Raw genomic sequence first — 12440 nt, forward strand, 5'->3', positions numbered from 1 at the left:
GCTCGACGCCGCCGCCAGCGGCCGTGCCCAGAAATCAGTCGCACAATGACAACTAAAGGGTTTATTTACAGAAAAGCGTAACATTCGTTTAAAAAAAAAATAATAAAAAATACAAGGAAGCGACGCTGTAAAATGGCGGCGAGTCAGGAAAAGAAAAGGACACGGAAGTTAGCAGTGGTTTAATGAAGCTGGGAGTAGATGCTGTTCAGGACCTACTGCTTGAGCCAAGGTGCTCCAGCATGCTGCTGGCTGGGTCGTTCAACGTGCTAAAATAACCCCAGAAACACAGCCTGTCATCAATGCAGGAAGAACCATTCAATTCTGCTTCGGTTTTTTAGGACGCAGTGACTGATAGGTGTCAGTATTACTTTCTGCTGGCTGTGCTAAAATATTCCCGAGTGCTAATTTCGCTGCGTGACGTTCCCGCTCTGCTGTGACTGCATCTGAAGGGTTAGGTAGGCTTAGGAACGAGGATCAGCTCAGCTATTGACTGCCTCCCTCTGGTGGCTGCAATCGGGACACAAAAATAGGGCTGTGAAGCTCAATGTTAAGTACACGTATTAACTACTCCCAAGAAGTAAAATTGGGAAGGAGGCTCAGCCCGTATCAAAACATGACGCAAAGTTACAGACTTACTGCCAAAGCTCAACTGCTGATCTTTCAGTCCTGGCATCTCTTTCCACTGCCCTTCCCCTCCTTTCGTGTCCTTACATATGATGATCTGAGGACACTGGCAGGCCAAAATCTGCGTCAATCAGTTTCCAGCTCTATTAGTCGGCCAAGTAAAACAAATAAGTAAGCCTTTATTTTTCATAAAGAGCTCTTGTGCCTGAAATCCTATTATATCTTTCTATCTACAACCATTCGCATAGCAAAAGGTGCTATATTCTCCTACAAACTTTGAACCAACAGATGTTTAAAGAACAGATAAGACCTCAAGTAGTGCAGCACTTTTCTCCCATTTCCAGTACTTCCCTGGTGCACTAAGTTTCTGCATCTTTGACTAAACAGCAGCTGCATGTATGGCCACCAATTGTGTTCCTCTTTTTAAAGACTTGCTCACTGTGACTTGTTATCTTTCTGTTTACCAATGCTCACCGCTTGTCTTCAAAGTAATGAGACGCCCCAAGGATGCCTGATTCTATATGCATTTTTGTAGAAACAGGCAGCAATGTCAGTGTAGCAAGAAAAAAGTTAGGGCTGGACAACAGGTCATTAAAACAGCAAAAGTGCAAAAAGGGCAGCTGTAAAAAGAGCTATGCCCTCTTGCTTCTTTTTGGATCTTAACACATTTTAGTCTCTGAGTGTGAAGTGAAAAGATAGATTTGCAGACAAAGTGATACAAGCTGACCTGAGCTGCATCTACTGCACATCCTAAAGAAACCTATTGGATGAATGTGTTCTTTCAGCAAAGCAGAAATTAGATTTCTGGTGTAATTCTGACCACTTCTGTTGATGTATCCTGGGTTTCCACTAGCTAGAAATACCAGTTTGGTTCCACCTGAACTTCACTCTGTGCCAAGGTCCTCTTTCGATGTCTCAGCTCCAGGCACTCCACGGTCAGCGGGTATGTTCTGAGCTCAAACTTATTTGCAAACATACAGGTGGAGTTAAAAAGCCACTCGAGGTCACCTGTTCCATATACACAAATGCCTCTGACATAATGGCCTGCCAAATTAAAAAGAAATATAAAAGAAATGTCAGAACCTGGTTTTCTTTCTACAGGCATGCTTAAGGATCCAAAACTTTCTTTGGATTAGTTTTATCTGCAAAGCCACTATAAATCTACGCCACGTACTAAAAGGCTTACTAGATACATACTAGTGTAAGTATGAACAACAGAATGACATGAAGGAAATTGCTTATGAGTAAATAATAAGCATAATTCCTGAGTAAGGAGATAGGCCAGAATTGAGACTCTAAGACAAGGCTGAGACACAGCAAAGAGGGAAACTTCCTTCTGTCAGTAAAGAGGAACTGATCCTTTTACTTATGCAGGATTCTCCACTAAATAACATCGCTTGATACTGATGTGATGTCACTTATTTTGGTGTAGTCACAATAACGTGAAACTGCTGCAATTAAGGTGACTGAAATTATCAATCTTTTTTCTCCTCAACACAAACAATGAATTAAAAGTTCATGAGATACACGTTCCATTTCCCTCTCACTTTTACATGTCAGAAGTAGTAGCATCATAGAAAATACAAATCAGTGACCAAAAAATTGAGTGTGCCATAGAAATTATAACTCACTAATGTCATGTCATGAAGCAACACGAAACAAGAAAACCTCAATATGTAAACACTGTCAGCTTGCAGTTCCTGAGGTTCCCAACCCAGTGTGGCTCCAGCAGGCATCAGTGCCTACATCAGTGGTTCTGTATCCCCATACTGTGAGTTACAATTTCACATGGGCTATTCCCCATCACCCATAAGATGATTCCCCCCACACTTATGAGAAAACAGTCAGCTAACTCTTGTAAGCATTAAGCATTGCTACAGATCCTCCTTTCTGAGGAGGATGTATTCTACAAATGTTCCTGATGAAGAAGTAACTGTTTTCAGTTTCTAACTGCTTTTTTTTATGTGGCTATTGTTATTCACTACCTAAGGACAAAGGAAGATCCTTTCAATGTCTTATTTCTGATCAACTGCTGCTTAACGACTGACTTGCATTATGTAGGGCTACAGGAAGAAGTCAAGTTTTTCACTAGATGAACAAGAAGAAGAACTGAGGAAGAATATACGCATTACCGTGACAACCTCCATGGACGTCTTCCATATCAATCCACTTCACTGCTTTCAGGTCACCTTCCCACGATGCATTAGGCATGGACCCAGGGACACCTGCAATTAGGTAACAGAAAATAACACTGTCACTCTTCTGAACATCTGTATGTTTGGTTCTACGTCTCCTCCCTAGGACTTCTCTCCATGGAACTGGGATAAAATCCAGTACCTTCAGCTCCCGGCTATAACAAAAAGATTGCTGCCATAGGATGAAGCAATGGCCTTTGAACACAAGGGATGGTCGGATAGTTCCAGCTAGGAAAACCTCTGCACCTGATCTGCACTGCAATACTGTATTCAGGTCAGTAACAGAAGACCTCAAATGCACAAAACACTTCACTAAGAAAAGTTGGAAAAGAACCAACTTCTCACTGTAACACAAACACTTGCCCATAATTTATTTGCTTGGTTATAAAAAAACCTCAACATATTTTATTCTTTCCTGCCTAGCAAGTAATTATCATAGCATTACATCTGAGTTATCAAATGGCAGAAGAGGCAACATTTGGGGAGCAGATACAAAAACACAGGTGCTGCTTTTGCATTCTTCTAATGAGGCTGAAAACAGGAATGTAACACAATGGAAAGTGAAGCAATGACAGTAAGGCCCCAGGCCGGAGTAAGGGAGAGTTTGTACAAATGCAGCAGCCACAGAAATAAAGGAAAGAAACAACTTACCTTCAGAAGACCTCAGGTAGGGAAGGACCTCCAAACAAGATACCCTTGTCTCTACCACCAACCCTTAACATGAGATCTGGGAAGGCATGGATCCTGGTTCCACCCCTTCCAGTGACTCAGTGCACTGCTTGCACCTGAGTTCCTCTGGGTTGACTCTGCCTTCCCAGCAGGTGCTCAATCAGTGGTTCAAGCCCTGACAGCATGTCTGCTACAAGACGAATAGAGTAACTTGCTCAAATGCACAGTTTAGTGTAGGAGTACTTGCAAGTCAAGAGCTTTAACAAGTGCAGCAGAAGTAACAGCACTGACTGGTAGCACTGGTCAGGGAGGAGAGGATTTACATCACTCTGGCTACTACCCATGCACGAGGCAGCTGTAAGCTGCAGCTCCCTCCCCTGGCAGTCTCTTGAGTAGCAGCAATATTATTATCATTCATACAGACTAATAAACCCTGGTTATCAATTAACTGCAATTAATCTAATGGTAACGGAAGCAACAGTTACTGCTTTAACAGCTGAACTGTTTCAAGTGCTTCTCCTCCAGTTTTTTAATAGGGATATTCAAAGGCTTTTATTCCTATGCCCTCATGTTTTCCTTAATTTCTTTCCTTAAGGAAGCAATTATCCAAAAGGTATGGAGGGAACCATGAAGCTTTTTTATGGAACTATCTATATGATTTTTACATTGTTAGCCATCATTTATACTGTTTGTACACCAAAACCACAATAATTTTCCTCAATTTACAGCAAGCCTTTTAAAGCTTGAACAAAACGCCTCGATTTGTAGTTGTAGGACCCATGTCCATCAGATACAGTTTTAAGAAAAATAAAGCAGGTATTTTAATCCCCACTTCTGACCTTTTTCTTTAGTAGCAATTAGCCCTCTTTCTGATCTTCATAGTATCATTTAAAATGTGTATTAATCTAGATGATTCATTTTGCTAGTGAGCTGCAATCCTGACAGAGGTGATCTGCTAGCAGCTCTGTAAAGCACAATCTCAAATAGCAATGGGAGAGCAAATAAGAAGCCACGATCAGTGCTGAAATGGTAACTGAAATACTCATCACCCCAGTGATAATTCAGTGTTCTACGAAAAAGAAAGATGAAAGTACAAGAAGTTTCTGGTTCTTTTGTTTCCTTCCCCAATGGCATTAAGCACAATATCTTCACAGCTACTGCAACCTAACGACTGTTTTGCCTGTGAGCTTGAAATGAGCACAGTGAAGGGCAAAAGTGAACCCAAAGGCACTGTGTAATGTCAAGGGTTTATTTGCTCTTGTTGTTGTTCTGTTTTTGAGAGATTTGATGGGAGAAAAGTTAAGCATCAGTTTTTGGTTTTTATTGCCTTTTTCTCCCTCTATTTTGGGTTTTTAAGGATAGCGTGTTCCTCGTAAGCTAGGGATGTTCCTCATACCTAAGGATAGATGCTTTCAAATACTATCACGACTTCTTTATCAAATGGAGAAAGATCACTTGATCCAACAGCAGAAGCACTCCAGCAGTTTTCCATAAACAGAGATACCTGCCAGCAATAACCAGAACGTCACAATCTTGTTTCTCCTCCTCTGCGTACTGGGCTATTATTAAATAAAATAAAATAACATGCCAAAGTGAGATTTTGTCCCGGGGAAATTTCAGAAGATGTTATTCTTTTGCAGAAAGCATTCACATAGAGACAACACTTTATAAAAGACAAAAAGAGGCAGTGATGGCAGGGGATACGCTCTTCAAACGGCCTGGGACATGCGTTGTCATTCCAAATTAGAAACCTGTTCACAAGAGCTGGCAGTAAGCGTGGTGTGATGATAAACCTTGGAAAATGCTGACGCTGTGGGAAAGAAGAAAGATGACTGACAAAACAGGAAGAACCTCGGGACATCCACAAAAACAATGGGAGGCACTGCCTTCTAGGAATACAAAATTACTGACTTCACATTATTCACCAGCTCTCAAATTAAGTAAACTAGGCATTTTTGTAAGTTAATTAAAGAGTAAAGAATAACGTAGCTCAGCACTTTAAAAAAAAAAGGATTTACCGCATTTTCCTTTATATCTTTGTCAAATCTTTACCAATTGATTTCATATTCAGAAGTTGTTCTCGAGACCTTTTGATAAAACAGTTTGTCTGAAGAGTTATGCTGGTGGTAAGCATTAATATAAACTCAGGTATGAGCTCCTCACTCTACTTTTATTCAGCTCTCACACGGCTTCTATCACCCATGTATGTGACAGGAATCTGAAAGTACCTGCAGCAAAATAAGTGAATTTCAAGTATGCACCAAGGGAAGAAATGAAAGTAAAAGTGCTGGAGGGGCTGACCCGTTTTTCCAGTCAGTTGTGGCCGAGTTCACAACCCACCAGCGCAGTTCTGGTGGCTGCAAAATACCATTTGGGAAGCAAAGCCCACTCCTTCCCCCTGAGCAGCACTTCACAGCACTGTGCTGAGCACACAGACACAGGTCTGGAGGCAGGAAAAACACGCTTTAGTTTTGAACATTGACCACAACCACAGGGCACAACAAAATATGCTCCTCAGCTAAGATTCTCCTTTTCTCTTTTTTTTTTTCTTTTTGCATTCAAATCCCAATGAGAATTGATTTGCACACGCTGACTCAAAAAAGGAGTCCACTCCCTTTCCTTCTTGCACCACTACCAGCTATCATCAAGAAAGAACATCCCTATCTTACACAAAATGAGCCGCTGCTTTTGCATTTCTGTAATCACACATAAACTCATATTCAGATGGAAATGACACAGAATAAAAGGCTGCCTGATTTACTCTGAAATTTTAAGTCCGTTACCTGTAATTCCAGGATCTACCCAATGTGTCAGTTAAAGTCAAGCTGGTAGTCACTCTTCAATAGCAATTTGTGCTTCTTCATTTGCAGCTCTCTTTATGGAAGGAGATGAGTTTACACTTTTGCACCATCATCTGATCTAAGCTTTTCTCTTGTTCTTTGTAGGCTGGTGCACAGAAAATCCTTCCGTACCCTCACCCAGCATATCAGGTTGACTAAGACACACTTCATAAATCCACTCAAAACAGTGAAACAGTGCACAAGTCACCTTTGGTGATTCTGTAAAACATTTTCAAAAGTAACTTCTGCTGGACTCTGAGGCCAGATATTTATGTTTGGGAAACACTCTAGGCTTGGTGCAAGATACGCACACCCTCTCTTCCATGAACAAAGGTGTGCAGTCCCTGTACTGTAAGTTGGATCTGAAAATTCACAAATCCCTACAGTGGCTTTTGCAGCACAAATATATTACTTGCAAATACACATGGGAATAAAGAGCCAATATGACAAAACAGAGTCATTCCTCAAGGCAGGGACTGCCCATTTCCACTCTTCAAGGACACCAGGAAGACCTTAATATAGACAGCTCAAACATCAATGAAGCTTGCTATAACCTAAGCCTATTTCAGGCCGGTGCCTTTGCAGGACAGGGCTACTGCTGCTGAGCAGAAAAACTACTACTTCACTGGACTCAACACACTGCCTATTTATAGGTGCCATTCCCACCAGAAGACAGCATGGCCTAGTGGAGAAATCCCCAGGAAGATAAATTCAGGATTGCTCAGTATATCATCCGTGGTTTGTCACTACTGTTGCTAACATAGGCCGTCACCCATCAGGGTGATCTACTACATAAAACTGCAGCAGTGATGACAACCTGGTGGTGAATGTCACTGGGAAGTACCTCCATGGTGAAGAGAGCTGTGGTGACCACCACAATCAGCTGGCACTCTGCAATGGAAAGTTAGTGCCATCGGTGTGTTTTAGGGAGATTAGTACCAACCATCCCAGGGTTCTGGATGCCTAGACAGGACCCCACAGCCTACCTGGGATCCTGTTGAGCGTCACCCAGAAGTGCTCATCAGGGCTGTAGGTGTCCTCAGACCACGCCAGCAAGTCGATGGCACGCGGGTCCTGCAGCACAAACTCTACAAAAGGCCGGGTGACCGCAATGTACGCAGAACCAAAGTAGATGGTCAGGTTATGAGGTGGAGCAGCCTTATTCACCCAGGGGGTGACCAGCCCTGAGACATTGCTCCCACCCTGCTCCAGGTGCATGAAGCGGGTGCGCGTGGTGACATGCACTGGTGGCAGCACTCCGGGAGTGATGTTCTTCCCCCTGTGGGCTTTCAGATGCTGGATAATCTCCCAATTGGTCTTCAAGGGAAAGTCCTGCCCGCAGGCGTTGAGCAGGTAGCGCCAGGGCACGGCTGAGGCCAGCAGGTCCCTCATGCAGTGCAGGTCGGCCCGCAGGCGGGACACACCGCCGTAGACCACCCGCTCCGTGCGGGAGGCGAGGAAGGCGTTGGGGAAGCAGCTCACCAGGCGCCGCACCGCTTGCTGCAAGGCAGCCGGCGCCTTGCCATCCACGTGGATGCAGTAGACATTTTGAGGCATGTAGACAGCCCTGAAGAGCCGCTCAAAGGTCTCAAACTCCTTGTGCAGGGTGATGATGTAGGCCAGGGGGAAGGCCGCCTCCTCGGCTGACAGCACCCGGGTGATGTAGCGGCTGTGGGACACATACTCGCTGCAGGAGGAGTCCCTGGCTGCAGGCCGCAGCCCCCCATCCTGCAGCATGGGAGCCTGCCCGGCCAGCAGCATGCCACACGCTCGCTCCAGTGCCATGCCCTCAGCAGAGCCACCAGCCCCCGCCCCACTCCCTCCACGGCGCCTCAGCAGCGTGGCGGCACCCAGCAGTACCACAGCCACCGTCAGAGTCACCGCTAGCCGACGTCGCCGCATGGCCGCTCGGCAGAGCACGGCCCTGACACGGGGAGCGTGGGGCCGGGGCCTGCGGGCTGGAGCTGCTGCCAGGCGGCAGGCGGTGAGTCCGCGGGGCTGGGCCAGTAATGCCCGTTAACAGCTCATTGACCCTGGAGGGGATCTGTCCTTGTAGTGCCATCTAGGTTCTAGAACAGTAAATTTGGTAGGCAAGGGTGGCATTTAAAATAAACTCAAGATTGTTAAGCTTTAAAACAGACCTCACAAACTCGTTGAGAAGGAAATTAAACCCAGGGGAACAGAAGCATATTGAAACCTGCTTCATTCAAGGCAGCGGTCTGAATTAAGGCACTGCTGTTCAGGACATGCCCTCTTTTCCAGCATCTATGGCTCTAGTGTCTTCCAGTGCCACTGCCCAGGAAGGCAGCTGGTTGCAGGGTTTGTCTCTCAACACATGCAACACAACTTTCATTGTGGTCAGATGAGTTTGCGTTTAGATGAAAACACTTCTTTAAAGTGCCGTAATCTGTTTCTGCTTTCCAAAGAGCAGCCTATTAAATCCTGTTACACCACTGTGTGATAGATACAAAGATACTGGGGAATCAGGCAAAGGACTGCAAGTCTGTTTATTAGCCTTCTTGAAGTCATGTCCTTCCTTACACTGTCATTACTATGTAGTATTTTAGAGCAAAGCAAAAGATTGGTTGTAAAGCAGTTTGGCCTCAGTAGGAGAAAATTTGCACCAGTTTAGAGCAACACTTAAATTAACAGCTAAAGACTGCATCTAGACTTAACCATATTTTAATCCTACATTTTGTGATAAACTGTAACGCCTGGATGGAGGATACTGGACAAGAATAATTTTTCTGGAAATTCTGCCATAAGGCAGGTGTATTTGCTGCCATTGTGTTGCAACATCTTCCTTCAGTAGATCTTGCAAGAGACAAAGGTTTTGATTATGAGATTGCAACAGCTTTGTGGGCATAAGATTCAATAGCAGTTACAGGAAAATCTTTTTTTTATACCTTATTTCTACAGGAAGTGTTTGCTCAAACAGGAAACCTCATTAAAAGAATGGAAAATGCAAACAAGAGCACAAGTGTTAGTTATATGAGTAATGCTGCAGACATAGATACAAAATACTTCCTTCTAGAGAGCATCACTTATTCTAACTAGCGTCACTGACTGGAATCATACAAAAAGCTTCTGCCTTTCTGTCTACATCTATCTTTTGAAGGGTGGGCATTAACGTAAAGAAAGGAAACAATTCTGGGAGGCAAAACTCAACCACAATGGCACGTTAGTATGATGCGTGCACTGCTAAAAAGGTCATTACAAGAGTCTCTAGAAACAAGGGAGGAATTGAGAGTTACCGCAGTAGTTTTGAGTGATTAAGTTGCTGTAGTGAGAAGCTTGGTGTGGGATAAATTATATATGGAGAGGGATGGAAAAAGCAACAAACAAACCACAACAACAAAGTAGGCCTATTTGTTGAAACTTCAGTTTATCTGCAGCAGTAATTCCAGAGCCATGTGAGAGGTGGTGGCTCTGAGGGAATATCTTGTTCACATCCTTTGGTTGTGGGTATGAGACAAGAATAATACCAGAAAATTCTGGATAACAATGCTAGCACATTAATCAGCCATATTAACCAGTTCATTGTTTTTAAATTTTTTATATGACTTTGCTTGCACAAAGAGAACTCCCATCTGCTTTGGGTGTACCCTTAGCTTGTCTCACAGCATTACCTGCCTCATCTGCCATTACCTGAGGACTACTGTATGACAACTGTCCTTATTTTTCTGTCTGCTATTCAGCTCCCAACTGAAATATTGCCATCAGGATGGTGCAGATGTACTTTTGAAATCTGAGACTGATTTAAAACACTACTTGCTAATAAAGCTATCCATCCTTTTCATTACATCCCAATCATTGACATATGAGCAAAAATGACATAGGGAGCCTTTCTTTTTTTCTTTCCTCTCTCTGGGACACATACTCACAGCTGTAAGCTTCTTGCAGAAATGAGGAATAAAAGAGATTCTGGCCTGGCATTTTCTCTGCAAACCCCCTAACTTCCCTTATTACAGATGACCATTCACCAACTCTGTGGAGGGATGTACATGACCAAGGGATGTCCCAGCCTTGGGCATTCCAAGTCAGATGTTAGTCTGCCTCTTTCAAGCAAAGATCTAGAAGTGAAGGCTTTCATATCAGGCACTTTTATTTCAAGAGTGACAGATCTTTAAATTCATATGCTTTGTGTATATGTTTTCGCATATAAAGCTGAAGAGAAGTGAAAGAGCAGAGGAAATTTCTTCCTTTGTGGTCAATTTAGATCTCACCCTTAGTAAAGGAACAGCACATTAAGATGCTATCATTATGATGTTTTAGGAATCTCTTGGCCTTTACGTATTAGCAGTGTGGAATTCCCAATTGCATCTGGGAAGTTGAAGTCACCCATAAACTTAAGGGTGGTTGATCTAGAGCTATATCTTAGTTCCTTAATGAATAGTTCATCAGTGTCATCATCCTGGCTGGATGGCCTATAGCTGGGGAACAGTGATATCCACTTTATTTGCTCAGAGGCACCCAACCATGCAATTGCCAGCTACGAGCTCAGTAAAGCCCAGCCTCTCCTTCACACACAGTCACTCCCAGCATCACCTGCCTTTCTCTCGCTGCTGGAGGGCTCAGTGTTGTCCATCGTGACATATCAGTTAGTGGGCTCTGCCCATCAGGTTTTGCTTATGCCAACAATATTATTGCTCATGGACTGAAACAAGGCTTTGACTCCACTTGTTGGTTCCTCATGGTCGTGTGCATTGGTGTAGAAACATCTCAAATTTTCTTCCTTATAACCAGCACTCCAAGAGCATACTGAAGGATCTCACTGGCATGCAGTCCCTCAAATTTTGGCATGCCATCCCATAGCTTATCACAGGCAAGTCTGATTTTATCCCTTTCCCCCTTCAAATCTAGTTCAAAACTCTATCAATCAGCCCCATTAATTCCTGTGCAGAAATTCTATTCCCCCTCTAAGAAAGGTGTATCCCATCAGCTGCCAGCAGCCCTGATATTGTGTAGGTCATCTCATGATAGAGAAACCCAAAATTGTGCCAATGATAGCAGCCTCAGAGCCATGTATGAATCAGCTGACTCTGCCTGTTCCTCTCAATACTGCTCCCAGAAACTGGAAGGATGATTCTATGATTCTATTCAGTGATATATACTTAATTAAAGTCGGTCTGAAGTGCGTGTGTATGTTGTGTGTACAGCCATTTCTGTAGGCATGTATCTTCAGGAAACTCAACAGAAGGTGTGCTCACCTGGGATCCTGTTGAGCGTCACCCAGAAGTGCTCATCAGGGCTGTAGGTGTCCTCAGACCACGCCAGCAAGTCGATGGCACGCGGGTCCTGCAGCACAAACTCTACAAAAGGCCGGGTGACCGCAATGTACGCAGAACCAAAGTAGATGGTCAGGTTATGAGGTGGACGAGCCTTGCGTACAAACGTCGGCAGCATGAAGGAAAAGAAAGAATATAATTGCTCCCGGTGCACATACTTGGTGCGTGCAGTTACATGCGCTGGTGGCAGCACTCCAGGAGTGATGTTCTTCCCCCTGTGGGCTTTCAGATGCTGGATAATCTCCCAATTGGTCTTCAAGGGAAAGTCCTGCCCGCAGGCGTTGAGCAGGTAGCGCCAGGGCACGGCCGAGGCCAGCAGGTCCCTCATGCAGTGCAGGTCGGCCCGCAGGCGGGACACACCGCCGTAGACCACCCGCTCCGTGCGGGAGGCGAGGAAGGCGTTGGGGAAGCAGCCCACCAGGCGCCGCACCGCTTGCTGCAAGGCAGCCGGCGCCTTGCCATCCACGTGGATGCAGTAGACATTTTGAGGCATGTAGACAGCCCTGAAGAGCCGCTCAAAGGTCTCAAACTCCTTGTGCAGGGTGATGATGTAGGCCAGGGGGAAGGCCGCTTCCTCGGCTGACAGCACCCGGGTGATGTAGTGATTCTGGGTGATGTACTCAGTGCAATTGAATTTTCCGGAGGATGTTTTTAAAGCATTTTCCTTCAGAAAGGACACTTTATCTTCAGTAATTGCTTTACAGTCTTCTACTAAAGTTGAACTCACTGAAAACTTGAGCCTCCTGAGAGATTTTTGTGCATGCAGAGTAATGGCATAGAAAACAAATGGAAGGGAAACACTGAGAATCAGGATGAGAAAGAAG

The 12440-nt window shown here is 44.4% G+C and overlaps 1 protein-coding gene across 2 annotated transcripts; it reads right to left on the reverse strand.

Moving 5' to 3' along the window:
* Positions 1 to 164: 164 nt before the first annotated feature.
* GCNT2 (glucosaminyl (N-acetyl) transferase 2 (I blood group)) lies at positions 165 to 11521 on the reverse strand. 2 transcript variants are annotated; one of them, XR_004159133.1, is made up of 4 exons: positions 7315 to 11521; positions 2757 to 2849; positions 637 to 1668; positions 165 to 507 (listed from the first exon to the last, which is right to left on the reverse strand). XR_004159133.1 is itself a non-coding variant. In XM_010708366.3 (3 exons), the coding sequence occupies exons 1-3, from the start codon at positions 8228 to 8230 to the stop codon at positions 1478 to 1480; spliced, it is 1200 nt and encodes a 399-aa protein (XP_010706668.1). In that variant the 5' UTR covers positions 8231 to 11521; the 3' UTR covers positions 165 to 1477. The 2 variants fall into 2 exon arrangements, 1 of the variants encoding a protein (XP_010706668.1); XM_010708366.3 differs by having other exon boundaries at positions 165 to 1668.
* Positions 11522 to 12440: the final 919 nt, after the last annotated feature.

The sequence above is a fragment of the Meleagris gallopavo genome, chromosome 3 (genome assembly GCF_000146605.3).
Source record: "Meleagris gallopavo isolate NT-WF06-2002-E0010 breed Aviagen turkey brand Nicholas breeding stock chromosome 3, Turkey_5.1, whole genome shotgun sequence".
NCBI classification, from domain to species: Eukaryota; Metazoa; Chordata; class Aves; order Galliformes; family Phasianidae; genus Meleagris; species Meleagris gallopavo.

Bases quoted from the DNA above. Each gene is read 5' to 3' on its own strand.
- GCNT2 (XM_010708366.3), bottom strand. From the start codon at position 8,230: ATGCGGCGACGTCGGCTAGCGGTGACTCTGACGGTGGCTGTGGTACTG. The intron at 2,850-7,314 runs GTAGGCTGTGGG...ACCTAATTGCAG, and splicing joins GACGCTCAACAGGATCCCAG to GTGTCCCTGGGTCCATGCCT. The intron at 1,669-2,756 runs GTAATGCGTATA...TTAATTTGGCAG, and splicing joins CGTCCATGGAGGTTGTCACG to GCCATTATGTCAGAGGCATT.